At 41.7% G+C, this 18,316-nt stretch overlaps 2 protein-coding genes across 3 annotated transcripts in view; one reads left to right on the top strand and one right to left on the bottom strand.

The window, feature by feature from the left end:
* LOC128733042 (glycerol-3-phosphate acyltransferase 1, mitochondrial) overlaps nucleotides 1–3,717 on the top strand; it is a 32,787-nt gene extending 29,070 nt beyond the window's left edge. For both annotated transcript variants that reach the window (XM_053826608.1, XM_053826606.1), the window contains exons 4-9: nucleotides 458–793; nucleotides 861–1,331; nucleotides 1,400–1,695; nucleotides 1,759–2,431; nucleotides 2,496–2,835; nucleotides 2,898–3,717. In XM_053826608.1, coding sequence (XP_053682583.1) covers nucleotides 458–793; nucleotides 861–1,331; nucleotides 1,400–1,695; nucleotides 1,759–2,431; nucleotides 2,496–2,835; nucleotides 2,898–3,073 — 2,292 coding nt within the window. In that variant the 3' untranslated portion in view covers nucleotides 3,074–3,717. The remainder of the gene's footprint in view (nucleotides 1–457; nucleotides 794–860; nucleotides 1,332–1,399; nucleotides 1,696–1,758; nucleotides 2,432–2,495; nucleotides 2,836–2,897) is intronic.
* A 135-nt stretch (nucleotides 3,718–3,852) lies between these two features.
* Nucleotides 3,853–18,267, bottom strand: LOC128733041 (BTB/POZ domain-containing protein 7). The gene is made up of 3 exons (XM_053826605.1): nucleotides 17,586–18,267; nucleotides 6,427–9,286; nucleotides 3,853–6,365 (listed from the first exon to the last, which is right to left on the bottom strand). Exons 2-3 carry the CDS (start codon nucleotides 9,253–9,255, stop codon nucleotides 6,099–6,101), a joined length of 3,096 nt encoding a protein of 1,031 aa, XP_053682580.1. The 5' UTR covers nucleotides 9,256–9,286; nucleotides 17,586–18,267; the 3' UTR covers nucleotides 3,853–6,098.
* Nucleotides 18,268–18,316: the final 49 nt, after the last annotated feature.

Here is an 18,316-nt window from a genome sequence, read left to right as displayed (position 1 = left end):
TACCTCTGCTGAAAAGCGACTGCGCGTGAGAAATCAGAGTCAGATCAGTCTTCGAAGATCTCCGGTACTGTCAGAGTTTAGTCACATTTTACTCTGCATTTTGTATAGTAATTGTGTCGTTCACGCGTATACTTTCGCATTGATTTTTTTTTTCTTTCCCAAAACGCGTGCATCGTATTTATAGTAGCATAATAATAACCTGTCTAGACTTTGACCAACGTGTGACGTTTTGGAGCTCAACATTCTCGCGGCTGTACTTGGCACGTTTGGTGACGCAACTTTTAAAGATTGCTTGTAAAGAATATCCAGTCAACAAATGTTCGTCAGTAACGGTGTTATCAGTACAGATCGCATTTTTAATCTCACTCAATGGGTGCGGTAATATAACTAGGGGTTTCGTACGAAAAAAAAGCAAGCTCTTATTTAATCGTGGACGACGTTTTGTTTTATTTCGCAGGAACCTCAGCTGGATCCGGCGGAACGTCGACGCAGTGCCATTGACATCCTACGCGTTACAACTCATGCCGATATGCGAACCAACAGCAGCTCGTTGGACTGGGGTGTCTGGTGTCCCCATCTGGCACAGGCAGCTCGAGTTGCGAAGTTTGACTATCCGCAGTTAGCCGGAACAGTTATGTGTGACGATCGAGTTCATCAAGGACTGGAAACGGCCGCCAAGGAGTCGGTCAACGAGAAGCGTCAAGAGCTCGGTGGATCGGAAACTGAGGATTCGTTTGACGAGGATGCCTTCTACAATCAGGCAATGAAAAATCATGAAAAGCGCGCACAGAAGGTGAGTTGATTGAGTTTTCTGCACAAGAGACTAGAGTTTGATTCATATTGGAATTGAATTGTTTCAGATTCTTATCGGTATGCGATCCAAATTGTCCGATTTTGTACTGCGCATTACGTCTTGGGTGCTGTACAAACTGCTACCGTGCTTTATTTCCGGTGTTGCTGCGCATCCCGGTCAAGTGGACATGATTAAGCGTGCAATTGCTAAAAATCCGGATGCACCGCTTATCTTTCTTCCGTTGCATCGATCCCATTTGGATTACATTATGGTCAGTTTCATTTTGCTTAACAACGACATCAAGTGTCCATTAGTGGCCGGAGGAGATAATCTACGGATTCCAGTATTCGGCAATATTCTCCGTTATGATGGAGCGTTCTTTATCAAGCGAAAAATCGATCCAGTAACCGGCAAAAAGGATCACGTTTATCGCGCCATTTTGCACACTTATCTACAGAAATGCTTGAGTGCGGGTCACAATGTGGAGTTCTTCATTGAGGGAGGACGCACCAGAACTGGTAAACCCTGTATGCCAAAGGTAAGGTCAAAATGCGCTGTACAAATCATCTCACATCTACGTAACGCTTGTTATTCACTGTTCAACAGAGCGGTATCTTGTCGGTAATTGTCGATGCACTGAACGACAAAAGCATCCCCGATGCCCTGCTTGTGCCAGTTTCAATCAACTACGAAAAGCTAGTTGATGGTAACTTTGTGCGTGAACAACTGGGCCAGAAGAAGGTGCCGGAAAGTTTTTCGTCGGCCGCTTCCGCTATCATGAAAGTTTTGAAGGCACGCTACGGTCTCATGCGAATCGATTTCAATGAGCCATTTTCACTAAGTGAGCTGGTGAAATCTCTTCGCCAATCGGAAACTTCGTTCCACCACGAACCGGAAGTTAGGTGAGTTTTGTTTACTTTCTCTTATAATGTTGTTTGTATGAATTTATATTTTACCTTCAAAAGGCGTCTGCAACATAAAGCATCTTCTTCGTCGCTTTTCGGGACGGATGTTGTACAGGAAGAGCAAGAGCTGCGAACGCTGGTCGATAATATTGCACGCCACGTAGTTTATGACTGCGCCAAAGCCACTTCTGTTATGACCACAAATGCATTGGCTTTCCTGTTGCTCAATCGTTTCCGCGACGGGGCGCCACTTTCCATTTTAACAGAGGCTTTGGACGAACTGCGAAATGTTTTGGATATGAGTTCACGAGACCTGGGTTTCACAGGCACTTCGGAGGATGTAATTAAGTATGCTGCCGATCTTCTAGGCCCCGGTCTTGTTACGAAACAACAGCGTAGTACTCAGCTGTTCATTCGGCCAGTCACGATGGTGCCGAATGTCATCGAACTAGCCTATTACTCGAACAGCTTAATTCCGCACTTTGCTATGGACTCGATTATGATTATCAGTGCAACTCTGCTGCTGCGGGAGGCACAACAGAAATGCCAGGAGTTGAAACAGTCCGTCGACAACGTTAGTATTGGTCAGCAAAAGCTTTTCCGCACATGTCGCGAGTTTTGCGATATATTGATGTACGAATTTATCTTGTCTAAGCCATGCCAAAATCTGGACACGCTACTACAAGACTGTTTTGATAAGCTTTGCATTCAGGAATTGCTGGTGCAACCGCAGGTAAGCATGATTTTCATCTGTCATTTAGGTTTGCTATTTTTAGTAATCCTGTTCCTTCTATTAGGTAGAGTACACCGAAGAACAGTTGCATGCCCGCCGGATAGCGGCTCGTCTGGAACTAGAAGATCTAGATGACGGTATCAATAGTGAGGATGATTATTTCAGTGAAGATGGCAGTGATCTCTACCAGCAAGAAGACGACGTAAGGGTATTCCTGCCGGCCGAGAAGCACTGCGAACGAATTGTACTCCAATCGGTGCTGGCACCTTTCACTAATACCTATGCCGCGGTAGCGTCCTGTTTGCAAAACTTAGTCGGAGCTAATGCAATGATTGAGGGCAACTTTATAAAGCAGTGTATACAGACGATAACTGACCGCGTGGAGCGAGGCGAGTGCAAGTATGGTATGTATAGTTTAGTAAAATGTTCGCGAAACGTTATTAATAGAAGTATTCTGGCACCGTAGGTGAAAGCATATCTACGGATTCCGTGCGGAATTGTCTCAAAGTGCTGGAGAAGCGATCCTACATTGAAATCAGTAATAACAACGGCTCGCGGATAGTGTCATTGGCATCTCAATACGATTCCTCGCTGGAAGTGCAGAGTATCATCCGGTCGATGGAAAAATTTGTACCAGTTTAGCTGGGCCATAGATAATCGGGGCCGCGGAAACACGCGGAATAAAATATATTCCTAGAGACCGAGAGACTGCTGTATGTAAGAATCGGTGACAAGGTGAGCTCTAACAAGAAAAAAAAACCATCGAGTGATATTCATTGCCGCTGAAAGCATGTCTGGCCCATGTTACAAAACACAAAACAGAGAGAATCGCACTTCAACGTTGAAGAACTAATTTTACTAAAGTTATTTAACTTTGAGGTTGTTATTTGTCCCTCTTTGAGGAAAATATGCGTCCATTTTTTCAGTGGGACAAATTGTTTTCAATTTTTTTCGAGTTTTTCTAATATGAACACCATATTTTCATTTCATATTTTTAAAATACACATTGGATTATAACGTTAGACAACAAAATATCGAAAACGGCAAAATGTAGCATGGGACAGTTATGCTTCCACCGGCAGTTCAGGTAATTGTAGTTTGTGACATATAAGCATTTGTTCCTACGCAATGTTTGTATATATTTTCTAATCAAAAAGAAATAATTACTAATGCCCAGTCGACGCTAAGTAATATTTAGCCACATAAAATGTACTTTTATGAAGTTCTCTTTGTGAATAGAGAATTAAAACATAGCTCTCCATTCTAATACGAGCTTAGTTTTAAGATGCAAAAAATTTGCATAAATATATGACCGCAGTGTTTTTTCTCAGATGATTAAAGAGTGGACATTTCCTATATGTTTTCCAGCATCGAACGAAAGTACGAATTTAATTTTCAAAATAATCTTTTTATTTCTGATATTTTCTTCTTCGACCTTTGTATTGTTCGTCTTGTCTTGCTCAACTCGGACACTGTCTAGTTATCTGTCTGGCATTTTTTCTGTTGAATGTAATCATTATTTCTCTGTTCTCTGTGTGTATTTGTATTTTTTACATTTCACTATCGTTTTTTTGTTATTTATACTTTTTTCTGTTTCTTATAATGGTAATTAAATAGTATGTTAGGTTTTCTCTCACTATGATAGAAGACCATAACATCTTCTCGCTAGTCCCGAAAAGAAAAACAATTTCTGAAATGCTATCAGATTTACGAACATTTGTATCTTTGCTATGCCGTAAATGCGTGTCGCTTATTCCGCTGTTAAATAGCTTTCTTTCATATATTCAAATTTATGTTTTGTTTTTCCTCTGGCATTCGCATTGTGATCTATTTCGGTCTTCATTATGGGAATAAATTGTGGCAGCTTTTTGCATGATTAATATTTAATTTCGTTTTACTTTTAAATCTTTTCATTTTGCAGTGAGTATGAGTTCGACTTTTACTCCGGTAAATCAGCTTTAGAATCGAATAAGGAACGTAACAATTTAGCGCAACTTAGCTTTTAAACCATAACATCATCGTAAAACGTCTTGTGTTGAATAATTGAAAACGTCCAGTCGATTGGACGACGGTCGAAAAAGACTGGGCTTCAACCAGTTTTATAGAACCAAAATACCTAAAACCATTGTTTTGTGTAAACATTCTGAGCGTCTCGTCTGCTTTTTCCGTTCATTTGGTTCGACCTCTGTGGTGTTGGATCATAACGAATGAAAAAATTACCATTTGAATGATTATTTATCTCAAATTTTCATTTTAAACTATTGTTTTGTGTAACAAATCACCCACTCATTGGACAAAAATCAAAAAACAAAAATATATAGACTCAACAATTTCTAGAAGACACGTCAATAATGATGTTACAGTAGCGTAATACCATGATACATTAGTCAGAGAGATTCATTGCACTTCAATTTTGACCGTAAATCCAAAATAACGAAAAACGCTAAATTACAACTAATGAAGTAGTGGTCCTCTTAAATGAGGTTCAATGTATGGGTATGATTTGTCCTTGATATATTATTATTCCATCATTCCGATTTACACAATTACCTAACTTGCATCAGTTTCTACTGCTTTTGCCGATAAACTGTGCTCGAGTTTTATCAACAGTCGCAAATTGTGTGTGTTGTCTATAGCGTCGTTTATACCGAATTGGAAAATTACTTGAATATAGAATCATAATAGTGAAACTCAATACAGGATACAGTATTCTGAATTTATGTAGATTTGAAAACAGGAAATTAATAACGGACATTTTCTGCCATGTTCTCCGTAACGCAGCACAAACTAATGCCTTGAAAAACGGCAAAAAAGAACTCTATAATATACTCGACAAACAGTGTATATATAAACTAGCAGGAAAGATAAGATCCTAACCGAATCGAACATCCAATCGAGAAGTGAAACCAAATTAAACGAATAGAAAATGAATAAATAACATGGAAACGTTTATCTAATACGACCCACTTAGAAACGTCTTAAAATTAAAGGAAAATAAATTAAAGGCACCGCCTACACGCTAAAGGAGTAAAATATGATCATTAACTTCTTCTTCTTCTCCGCCGCTCAGTACCTATCAATCACGTTTGTCTTTTTCTCGTACACACAAAATAAAAGTCAGATAAATCTGAATCCGCGATCAACACAACATGAATCCTCCACTCACACGTGTACGGGTACAGTATCGATTTTTTATTTTTATTATTTTGTTTGTTTGTTTCATTTTAATTAAATTCATTCCCCCGAAGGAGTACAGTTTTATTTTGATTACTGTCCGTTTGTTAATCCGTTTTGTTGTTCCTACAATGTGAATTTTCTCGCTTTTTTTTCTCTTGAATATAAAGGGTTCTCTTGTTTTCCTTGCGTGTGATCCTTCTGTTTGTTCAATAATTAATGAAATACTTAATATCTAATTCGAATATCTATATATTTTTTAATTCTTTCATTATTTTACTGCTTATTAGTTTGTATTTCATTCCACTTATACTCACTTTTGAATTTAGTTAATTCGTTTAACTAAAATGCATACTCACGCGATATTATACTCAAACACTCATAATGCCATTCGCAATGGAACGCGCTACATGCGCGCACGCGTGTGTGTGTGTGTTGTTTAGAATGGCATCTTAAACAGACGGCGTTTATCGGGAAATACTTGTAGCCGTCTCTATAACCGAGGGCCGGTATGGTAGGAGCTATGCGGCAGGCCTGGACTCGCCCGGTGCAGTGTGTACGGTGAGTTGGAACGGTGTGAGTACGCCGAAGACTGTTGTTGCTGTGGGCCAATTGACGATCCGGAGGCCCCTCCCATTCCACCAGCTCCTCTTCCGTCACCGCCAATACCTAGTGAAGATCCGGATTGTGACGATGTTGGATGGCTTCGGGTCACATAGTGGTGGAAATTGCTGGGCGACGGAGTCGCCATTCGATGATGCTGAAACAAAAACGAAACATTGTAGCTCGAACATATTATTGCTTAAAACCTTATATCCTACCGGCAAATTGTGTAAACCCATAGCTGCAGCAGCTCCGATCATGTGACTTGGTCCATCTCCTAGATCCAGATGCAAACTCTCGGGCATATCGCCGAGTTGCAGCTGCCCAAGGGACGCTGTAGCCATTGCCACGTCTGGCATGATGTCGGATAGATGCCCTTCCGAACAGGCACCACCTTCGTTCTGATGGTCGCCGGCCGGGGCGGACAAACGGTAAGCAACAACATCTCCGCCCGGTATTAAAGACGGTAGCTCTTGACGACGATGCGTTCCTAGCATGCTTGAGTTTGGTCCGTGTAGACCACCTTGGGGAACATGTAGTCCTCCACCAGTTCCGTGTGAAGACACTTGGGGCGGCGGTTGAGGTTGCTGTCTGGGGAATGTCATATTGCGACCGTAACAGGCCACGTTTTGTGAAATAATATCGCTTGGCAGTGCCGGCGAGGGTGGTGGAGTTGTGTCCTCATCCAATGATTGATTACTAGCATGAAGGTTGCTATCTTGCGCCTTTGGAGTTGAACCATCTGCATCCTGGCAGTAACAACCGGAGTTCTCCAGTAGCTCAGATACCTCATCGGGAAAGTTGAATTCGCGAACTACTCGTAATCTTATTTGGCGATTAATTTCATGACGGCTAGACAGCGGAAGGCTTAAAGCTCGCTGGCAGCTTGGAGACTGTCGAAGCTTTTGTTCTCTTTTCTGCATTGCTTCCATAGCAGCTGCATCGGGTGCTGGAATTGAAGCAGCTGCCGCAGCTACTACATCCACTCCAGCGGTTCCACCGACTCCAATGTTTCCACTTGTATTGCTATTCAATCTGGACACCATATAGAGCGTATCCGGAATATCTGGCATGTGACGTGAACGTCGCATCCGCAACATTTCAACCTGCTGCGAGGAAATATGATCCTCCAGCAGCACTTTGACTTCCTCGTAATATGGCATGAATAACCTTGGCCGGACAAACAAGCCATGATTTTTTCCACCACGTATCCAGGCATTGATGCGCAGGCTCTCACGATCATCTCCAATCATGTGCGATGGCGGGGTACTAACGAGTCCACGCCGAATAGCTTGATTCAGTATTTCGTTACTAGGTGGTAGCACGTGATCCATTCGCACATGAGGTAGCAGTTCCGAAAGAATCTCTCGCAGCTCTACGTCGCTCAAATCCCTCTTTTTGATCCCTTTCCGTGTAACCGAGTGCGCTGTGTGACTTAAAAGATTCGGTTCACGATCTTCCATGCGTCGGATAAGCTCCTGCTCGCCCCACTTCAACACAGCTTGTAGAACTTCCAGTTCCGAGGCTTGCAAGAAATTGTTTTGCAATGCTTCGATCAATTGTGATTTATCTAGCTGAAAGAGAACCGGCGATCCTACAATAGCGGAAAATTCCTCACGTAAGTAATGGCAAGCTTGCCTATATACCCAAGCTGAACCATGCGGTTGACTTCCCCAACGAAGTACTGTAGCCAAAGTGTCCAGTGAAAGCCACTCTAGTATTAAATCTTCGCACCCTTGCGCCAAGATGTCGAGCTCAAGGAACCGTCCAATCTGATAAAGTTCCATGGCTTCCTCCAACGGCGATGGCCGAGCTCGTCCAGTGTGCGTAAGTGCTTGTACCTCCCCAAGACTGCCAGCTCCGCTTCCGCATCCATTTCCACGCAATATCAAGGAAAGATCAACCGTATCCAAGTAAATAGCATGTAAGAGAACACGTGCGTAACGTTTCGGAATTACACTCTCATCCAAAACGATCCTGGTTGGTACATGTATTGAACGGTCCGTTCCATGTAATTGATGTTCTTCATTCACATTGCGAGTCCGTCGCTGGATCATATTCTTGAAAAACGGAGACCGTGCACTGAGGATTGCTTTGTGGCAAGGTAACTCCAGTTTGGGGCGAAAGCCGTACTCCGAGCTACCGGAATCGGGCCGATGGTAATCACCACCTTCGGAGGTGAACACTATGGCGGCATCTGCGTAATCACCCGTCTCGAGCAAATAGCGCAAATCATTTTCTAACGGATTCGGTGTGCCGAAGTCTTCTCCTAATCTACGCAACAGGCTTACATCTATGGTCGGATCGTGTGTACATAAATCTCCTGTATACAGATATCTCAGCAGAGACGAGAACATCGGAACGTCTACTGGTGAGGATCGTAGCTCTAGACAAATACGCGCTCCGTAACCTGGACAGCCTGCGAGAAGATCTCGAAAGTAAGGACATCGCGCGGATAACAGGGCTCGGTGTACCGGGAAGACCGTTCCCCGGAACACCAGATCACAGTCGGTGCAATGTTTGTAATCGTACAAACTGGCGAGATCTTGCTTGAATGTCGTTGCTGGTGGTCGTGCCAATTCGGCTTGCACCGAAAGGTCCTTCAATGCTGCTAATGATTCATATTCTTCGAGCAGTGCTGACAGTTCCATTGGACTCCAGCTAGATACGAATTCGCGCAGTACACGCCCATGATCGCATGCCTTGGATGACCTTCTCCGGCGTATAAGTTTCTTTTTCAGTGTGGCAAATCCGGTTACCTTCTTCCGTCGCTCGCGAACAATAACACCCCCTCCTCCCAGTCCACCAATTGGACCATATGCTCCACCATTGCCGGCTGATGTGAGCGGTGTAGTCGTTGTTGCACCAGCCGCTGTTGTGATAGCACCGGTAAAACCTGGAATGCCTCCTCCACCAGGACCCCCGGCAGCACCGGGGCAATCAGTCGATGCCGTCGCCCCCATCTCCGTAATGCATGTATCGCTTTTACTCTCGCACCAGTATTGCAGTCCACAGGGCACCAAGCATCCCCATAGACCGAGATTCATTTTCTAGCAGCTGCTGCGGCTAGCGATTGATCTGTAAAGGAAAAACAGAAAAAAATGGTCACACTGTGAAACGAATCGAAATTATCGGAATATGAATGCAACCGTTTCGTGCTTTCCGCTTTTCAGGGTTGGAATTGTGGAAAAAGGTGCATCGGAAACGAAGCATGCATTTCATATCACGTCAAATGGAAAACATGCTGTGGGTATATCTCCACTCTGGGTGCTATGCACTGCCAAGGACAAAGTGTGAAAATAAATAGAGCAAGGTTTCCGGAACGGGCGCGCAGTGAATATATATATCTTCCCGGCTGAGAACGAATCATGACGCGATATGGATTGCATTTTTTACGTTTTGTGCTGGTTTATTTTCATTGTTTTCCTGCTTACAAATAATAGCGATGTACTGTTAACTGTGTCATTTATACTAATATAACTACATAGTGCAGTATTTTTTACGTCAGAACAAAAAAAACTTTATTTATGAATCGTTTTTTCATTGAGTTTGTAAATACGTCGTTCAGTTACGATAAGAACAACAGATTTCGATGCCCACATTAGCCCACAAGAACATTTGCCTTATCTATAACTACAGCCTATATTGTTTGTTTCACATATTTTGCATGATAAATTATCACATAGTAGGTGTCAGTTGTATGTATATATATATATATATATATATATAATGTGGAAACAATTCTTCTTATTATTAGCCATTATTATTATTACCCATTATTAGCATTATAGATGAATTGTAGGTTTACGCGTTTTATTTGTGACTAGCTGACCCGACAAACTTCGTATTGCCACAAATTAATCTGTGTTGTACATAAATCATGAATCTCGGATGATCTTTGTCACAATCTCGAGTTTTGCAAGCCCCCCAGTGGGCGGCGCTTCCGACGGCGGGTCACCGGCAACACTCGCGACCGTCTCGTCCTGAATGATCTAGTATTACTATAGATAGTTTTTGTGGTCTTGTATTGACTAATGTTTTATGGAAGAGTCTCGAATTTCTCGAGTTCGATCAGTTTTTGAGTTTCGCAAAAATTTCTGTTTTATTTATATGAGAGTCCATATCCCCCTACCACAGGGGTGAGAGGTCTCTAACTATCGTAAAATGAATTCAAGACTCCAAAATCTCCCACATGCCAATTTTGGTTCCATTTGCTTGATTAGTTCTCAAGTTATAAGGAAATTTGAATTTCATTTGTATGGGAGCTCCCCTCTTAAAAGGGGAAGGGGTCGTAATTCACCATAGAAAACAATTCTGCCATCTAAGAGGGGTCTCAATTCACCATAGAAAAAAATCTTGCGTCCAAAACCACTTACATGTCAAATTTGGTTCCATTTGCTTGAATAGTTCTCGAGTTATGAGGAAATTGTTTTTAATTTGTATAGGAGCCCCCCCCTCTTAAAGTGGGGAAATCCATAGAAAATATACCATAGAAAATATTCTTGCCTACAAAAACACCCACATGATAAATTTGGTTCCATTTGCTTGATTAGTTCTAGAGTTATGAGGAAATTTGTATTTCGTTTGTATGAGAGCCCCCCCTCTTAAAAAGGTAAGGGGTCCTAATTCATCATAGAAAAAATGGTTGCCTCTAGAAACACCCACGTGTCAAATTTGGTTCCATTTGCTTGATTAGTTCTCGAGTTACAAGGAAATTTGTATTTCGTTTGTATAGGAGCCCCCCCTCTTAAAGTGGGGAGGGGTTCTAATTCACCATAGAAAATATTCATGCCCTAGAAAACTTTCACATGCCAAATTTTGTTCCATTTGCTTGATTGGTTCTCGAGTTATGAGGAAATTTGTGTTTCGTTTGTATAGGAGCCCCCCCCCCTCTTAAAGTTGGGAGGGGTCCTAATTCACCATAGAAAATATTCTTGCCCTCGAAAACTTTCACATGCTAAATTTGGTTTCATTTGCTTGATTAGCTCTCGAGTTATGAGGAAATTTGTATTTCATTTGTATAGGAGCCCCCCCTCCTAAAGTGAGGAGGGGTCCCAGTTTATTATAGAAAAAAATTTTGTCTCCAAAAACCTTGACATGCCAAATTTGGTTCCATTTGCTTGATTAGTTCTCGAGTTATGAGGAAATTTGTATGGAAGCCCCCCCTTTTAAAGAGGAGAGGAGTTATAATTACCCTTATAAAGAGGAGAGGGGTCTCAATTTACCATAGAATAAATTCTTGTCACCGGAAACACCCACATGCCAAATTTTGTTCTATTTGCTTGATTAGTTGTCGAGTTATGCAGAAATTTGTGTTTCATTTGTATGGGAGCCCCCCCTCTTAGTGGTGGGAGGGGTTTCTAACCATCACTAAAACCTTTCCTGGCCCCAAAAAACCTCTACATGCATATTTTCATGCCGATTGGTTCAGTAGTTTTCGATTCTATAAGGAACATACGGACAGACAGACAGAAATCCTTCTTTATAAGTATAGATTTTGAGGAACAGTTACAAAACTTTTACGACCTCTCCATTTATACAAATTTTATTTTATCCAATTTTCAACGCCCAATTGCTACTGTGCCTGACCGTGTCAAGCATACGTATAAAACTTAACGCTTCATATTTATATAACTTTAACTAGGAAACAAAAATCAAACATTGGGCCTTTTAGAGACGAACCAGCCGCAGGCTGAAAATCTCTTACATAAAGAATAGTAATAATAATAATAATTGGGCCTTTTGTTCTGTACTATACAAGCACAGAACAGAATTGGAAGTAGAAATCCAAACACGTACATGCTACTTTCTACAGATACTAGCGATCCTGGCGGTAGCGAGTCACTTTTTTCCACGAAAACACACGAACGCATACGAATGCACACGAAAGCATGTGAAAGCTGCTATGCGATTGGCAGCGTGCGTTCTGCTTATATTGCTGTTATTCGCTTCTATACGAGATCCTTCCCAAAGAAAAATAAAAACAAAAAAGACTCTGTCACCAGTTTTGATCGCCGAATCGTTCGGACTTCCACTTCTGTTCTTTGATACAAGGCTATTATAAATTCTGCTTCTAAGGCTGTGAACCATTACGCGAAATTTTTAACTTTTTAGTTAAAATTTGACAGTTCGATGGTTATTTCTCCTCGAGTGGTTAAAAACAGTACAGAATGCGAACCATTTCATATTTGACAGATTGATAGTTGTTTTACACAATGAGAGCATATATAAGGTGAGGATGAATATATGTTTCTGTAACAGCGAATTTATTTATTCAGTCCAGGTTGGAATTGGATGAATTTTTGGAGTTCATTTGCTCCTATTTGATAGATAAAATTTATCTCATTTCATTTCGGGTTAAATAAACAAATTTGTAATATGTTAAACATCCATACATTGGTGAAAAAAAATTCAAGGAAAAATCAGCGAAACACTTCGAAGCTCTTTCCTCACCTGTACCATATCTCATTGACTCTCAGAAGCGAACCATCAAACTGTCAAAACTAACCATGCTCCTGACCAAGCCCATGGCAGACAACCATGTTCTCGCCGCCAACATCTCGTGTGTGCGAAAATGAGATAGCAATTCAGCACTGCGTTTCACTCAACTGCCAGCAGTCTGATTTGGGCCCGCTGTCAAATTTTGAGCCCCGGACATGCTGTCGCTGACGTTTACTGCAGCTCGATATAGAGATGTCGATGGGGTGCTCCTGACTGAGCAGGGTTATTTTAACCAAAAAGTTAAAAAATTTGCGAAATGGTTCACAGCCTAAGAATTAGGCTACGCAGCCAAATGACCATAAGTGAGCGTTACTTAGCGACGCAATCCTGAATTTTAATTTGAGCTGCAGTAGATTGTTTGTTTGTTTCTTTATTTGTACATCAACAGGCCTTGTGGCCCAAATGATAATTCAACCTAAAAACTACGCGCTATTGATAAAAACGATTTTTCAGCACGTCACGGCTGACGTCAAATTCGAAGCTGGAGTAAAAACGGTTAAAGTGGCGTAGAAGACCGGTAATCGTGCTGAAGCTGCTGTAGTTAATCCGTCGATTCGGCACGTGTAGAAAGTGGATATCAAGGTTTTCCAATATATACGGGCAATCTACTCGCGAGGTCAATAAATCGGAGACAATTGTTGCTCTATTTACATCGCGGCGAACATGAAGGGGGTCTAGGTCGATGAGCCTACAGCGTTGTTCGTAGCTTGGCAGCTGGAAAGGGTTATTCTGCGGAAGTCTCCGAAGAGCAAACCGAATGAATCTCCGCTGAACTGACTCGATTCGGCTTACTCCAGTTTGATAGTAGGGACTCCAAATTGGAGCACAGTATTCAAGATTGGAGCGGACTGATGCACAATAAAGAGCTTTCAAGCAGTTAACATCGTTGAAGTTCTTGTCGATGCGCATAATGAAGCCAAGGTTCCTGCAGGCATTGTCCACGATGAACGCGATGTGCTGTTTGAATATAAGTTTAGAGTCGAGCAGTATTCCCAGATCCTTGACGCAGTTTTCGCGACGTAATGGCGTATATGACAGCTTGTAGTCAAAATCGGACGGGCTCAGCTTTCTAGAAAATGTGATGACTTCACACTTGTTGGAGTTTTAGCAGCATGCGGTTGTCGACACACCATTTAGCAAAGGTCGATAGTTCCTCCTGAAGGACAGCGGCGTCGAATAGATTTTCAACTTTTGAGTATAACTTGAGGTCGTCAGCAAACAGGAGTAGCGGACCTTTAAGCAGGTAGTTGACGTCATTGAAGTAGATAAGGAATATTAAAGAACCGAGATGACTGCAATGTGGTATTTCAGAATGAGCAGTGTACGATCCAGAGAGACTGCCCTCAATGTTCACCTTTAAGTGGCGACCGGATAGGTATGAACGGAACCAACGCAGCAACGGACCAGCTATGCCAAGCTTATCCAGTTTAGAAATAGCGATTTGATGGTTAAATTTGTCGAAAGCTGCGAAAAGATCAGTGTAAATGACGTCTCTTTGCGACCGAACATCGAAACTATTTATCACGTAGGATGTAAGAGTCAAGAGATTGGTAGTCGTGGAGCGCTTGGGCATAAACCTATGTTGGTTATCAGAGATGTACTGTTTGAAAAATGCAAATACTGGTTCAAACAGGGCGAGCTCAAACAGTTTTGAAATTGAGTTTAGAGCAGAGATTCCACGGTAGTTATCTACGTTTTTCCTATTTCCCTTTTTATGCACAGGGAACATGTAAGCCGATTGTCATGCTGAGGGAAAGACACCTGAGTTAACGGAAAAGCTGAAAAGATGGTTCATTGGAGCAGCGATAGCGTGGATGCATTTTTTCAGGAAAACAGGTGGTATACCGTCCGGTCCAACGGGTCGAGAAAGTTTCAACTTCGCGGCGGCCGATGTAACCATCACTTCATCGATGGTGATTGAAGTTGTTCAATGAATGGCCCAGGAAAGCAACATTCTCGGTCGCTGTGGATATCTCTGCACTGCCCATGGATGCATAGTTGACGTAAAAATCAAAAGGACCAAAATGTGCTTTTTCGGTCCCACGCACTCTTAACTATGTTGTTCACATGCCCAACACTCAAACAACATATGTTTGTTCGAAAATATTCGAGAAATTTAGGAAAATTAAGCTACTCTGCTATTGGCTTCACGTAATGCTAATGGTTGACGTAATTCCCAGCATAATCAATCAGCATAGTAACCTATTTGTTTTTGTAGCTTAACGCCAAGGTATGTGAATAATCGTTCAAAAAAACAGTCTGTTTATTCGCATAAACTGGCGTTCGCATTTTTTAAAACCCCATCAATCCTGTTTTGATTAATAAACTCTACTAAATTGACAGATTATTCGATTGAAAAAGTTTATAGTAAAGATTATATGGCTTTAAACGTTTTTTACGATAAAAATGCGTTTTCTCAACAATCATGGTGCTGGTCGTTACGTCGACTATGCATCCATGGGCAGTGCAATCGTCAAACTTTGCTTTGTGCTTAGCCAGGGTATCTGGTTCTGAGCGGGAGCAGTTCTTTTGGGAACGTGACGATCGACGACGTAGTTCAAGATATTGGAGACGGTTGTGGCAGCAGTGTTTATATCGTCATTATCTAAAACTGTGCTCCAGTGGATGCTGCTTAAAACATTTAGAATCTCCCCAAAATCAGCACGGGCGTAGTCGTAGAAGACGGCCGGAGGTGCAATATTTACGTCACGGAAAATTTGTTGGCTGGTAGTAATTAGCAAGGCTGGATGATGGTGTAGGGCTTTTTAACTAATCAGTAAATGAACAGCGGTCACGTTTACTGTGAATGTGGGTATATTTCAAAATATTTTTGTGATTTCAAGTGGGACTCGGGGTAAAAATTTACCAAATGTGATTGTTGCGTTGTTCAGAAAGTGCTTTTATTCCGTTTAAGAATAAGGCCAGTATGGGGATCTCTGATAATTAATAGATGAATGTTTCTGGGATTCATCCCTATTTATTACAGCTGTCACAAATATCTCCGAAAAATGTCGGATTGATTGCGTCGGTCGGGGGCTTAGGGTAAGTAAGGGGATGTAAGCGGAATAGCAGATCCGGTTTGATGCCGAAGGACCACTCTACAATGATTACGGGTAATAATAGAAGTGCTTAGATAGCAGATGGGAAAATTAGGTCAATCCGTGTCGTGTGTTGGAGTCTCGGCTGGGCGATGCTGTTGGATAGAGTCAGTAGGATTTTTGCACTGGCCCCGTGGCTGTCCTGTGCTCTGATGGCCGGCCACGGAACTTCGGTACCACCCGTTTTCGCATCTCGCCCATCACTACGAAGGCTGCACCCAGCTCGAGTGTCGTCGCAGCTCTGGTAGATGGTATGTTCATCTCTGAACGTACGTACCGTTCAGCTCTTCCAGCACACCTGCAGTGCTACTACGTCGAACTGGCGGCTTTTCAATAAACCGGATAGCACTCGAATGCTCCCTTTGAAGTGGAGAGATCGCAGCTCCACGTTCCGAGATTCCAATACATAGTCCTTCTTCGTCGCGTGGATCTATTCCGATTCTTCTGGTTCGAATTGCCTTGTTCGTGGTGGCGGCTTGCAAAGCCTGCAGCATCAACCCGCTCTTTTGTCGGAGGACCGAAGAAGCTCGAAATAGCGCTTCTTCTCTGTCAGCATACAACCTTGGCTTCCACCGAGGTTAGTTACATGATGTCCACCAAGGTTGTTGGTATCCCGACTGGTACCACAAGGAGTTAAGAATAGGAGTTGCTGAATAAGAATTAAAGCTTTACTTTTCATGAATTTTACCGGCTGAAGTAATTTTCTGTAAAGTTATAGGGTATGTTGCTACATCGCCTGTTCCCGTCCTATCCAACACAAATGACTAAAAATATCAGCATTTTTGTGACACACAATGCAAAACTAGTTATTCCCTAATATTTTAGTTAGTTGTCTATCATACGCGATCAATCAAAGTGAGCTGAGATCTATTTAAATGCTTTTTATCATTAAAGAAGTCCTACCAGCCAAATTTCCTACGTTTTTTCGTGCGACGAAAAAGACAATGTCAACTAATCGTTTTAATTTCCGTCATTCATAAATGCAAATAACTCACGCAAGGCATTTTCGTTATTCTACAGCCAGCAAAACTTGCCTGACCTGCAGAAATTTTGTAGAATGACATTTGTCATGCCGTCCTACACAAATACATGCGCGTTAGCTTCGTAAACATTGATGTGATTTTAGGTTCGGACCATGAAAAATTTTGATGGACGGATTTTAAAACGGTACGACGAATTTTAGAAATAAAGTCAGTTGCGTAATTTCAATAATATGCGTTAATAATCGCTTTTCAGCGATTTCAAAGTTCACGGATCGGAAGGTAAGTGTGTTTTAGTCAAATCAGCACAAGAACTTTTGGAGTATTCATTAAATCCATCCAACAAATGATGAAAATTAGAATGGCTTTAGTTATTACGACGGGAATTAGAAAAAAAAACCCTATGTGCTTAAGAGTCTCATACAGGAAAATAAGAAAAACGTATTTTATATGTTGAGTTTTTAGTATGTAAGAGTAGCAAGAATTATTAGAAAGCTCAGTTTTTCATAACCATTTTATCTCAAGCATAATCCAGTGGTCTTAAGATTAGCACATTTAAACCATATATTCTAATTTAATCAATAGTTTTAAACGAGCAGCACACGAAACTAAACTACTTTGCTTCATAAATAGATAGAGTAAACAGTACTAATGGATGAGAAAGTTTTGTTTGTTGCTGGAAGATGAACCACCTTCTCAAATAAAAAGAAAATGAGATCAATCTCCCACGCCTTTTTGGATTAGGACCAATGAAAAGCTTTTTTCACCCCATTTGAGTTTATCACACTGTTGACTTACCGGAATACAAACAGATGACCATTTTGCATAGATGTCCTCTCGCCAATCGGGCGACTTTGCTAGAATTTCATCAGATTGTCGGGGAATTCTGGCTATGGTCTCGAACTGGCTAGTTTACTGTTTCCTTGTGCGGTAACAATATTGCACGATTTTTGCTGCTGTTTCTGTTCGGTCGAAACACACACAACACTAATTCGCGTTATTTTTGGGATCGTTTCGGGCTTTTTTCAATTCGATTAAAAATGTTTTCCAATGGATTGAAATATTTTCATTTCCGTCTTTTCAAGCTCATGTCAATCGGCCATGTTTACATTTTACCACTCAGAGATGGTACTTTTTGCCTTCACTGGTTTGAAGGAACCCCACACATCCATGCACTTTCTACAATCTAGTCAGAGCACTAGCGCTCCATACACAGCAGTAGCCACCGAAATGCACCGTACGTACACACACTTCGAAGGGGAGCCACCTTAATGTCGAAACCCGAATGTAGTTGAAAAAAGGAACATCATTGAAAAACGAAATTTCACTGTTGGGCTAGTGCAGATGCAGCAAACTCAAGTTGCTCCTTACGACGAAGAACTTTACGTCCAAATTGCACTTATTTTGGATCGCACTCGGTAATTTGGAAAATCACTTTTTGTAAAAACTTCTGCTCTACGCCCGCCTGAGAAAATTTATTTTCAAGTTTTTGACACGACTTGCACGGAGAGCAGCAGACCCTTTACACA

This window comes from Sabethes cyaneus, chromosome 1 (assembly GCF_943734655.1).
Source record: "Sabethes cyaneus chromosome 1, idSabCyanKW18_F2, whole genome shotgun sequence".
Taxonomy (NCBI): domain Eukaryota; kingdom Metazoa; phylum Arthropoda; class Insecta; order Diptera; family Culicidae; genus Sabethes; species Sabethes cyaneus.
The sequence above is the reverse complement of the archived record's forward strand: the minus strand, read 5'-3'. Positions and strand labels throughout refer to the sequence as shown.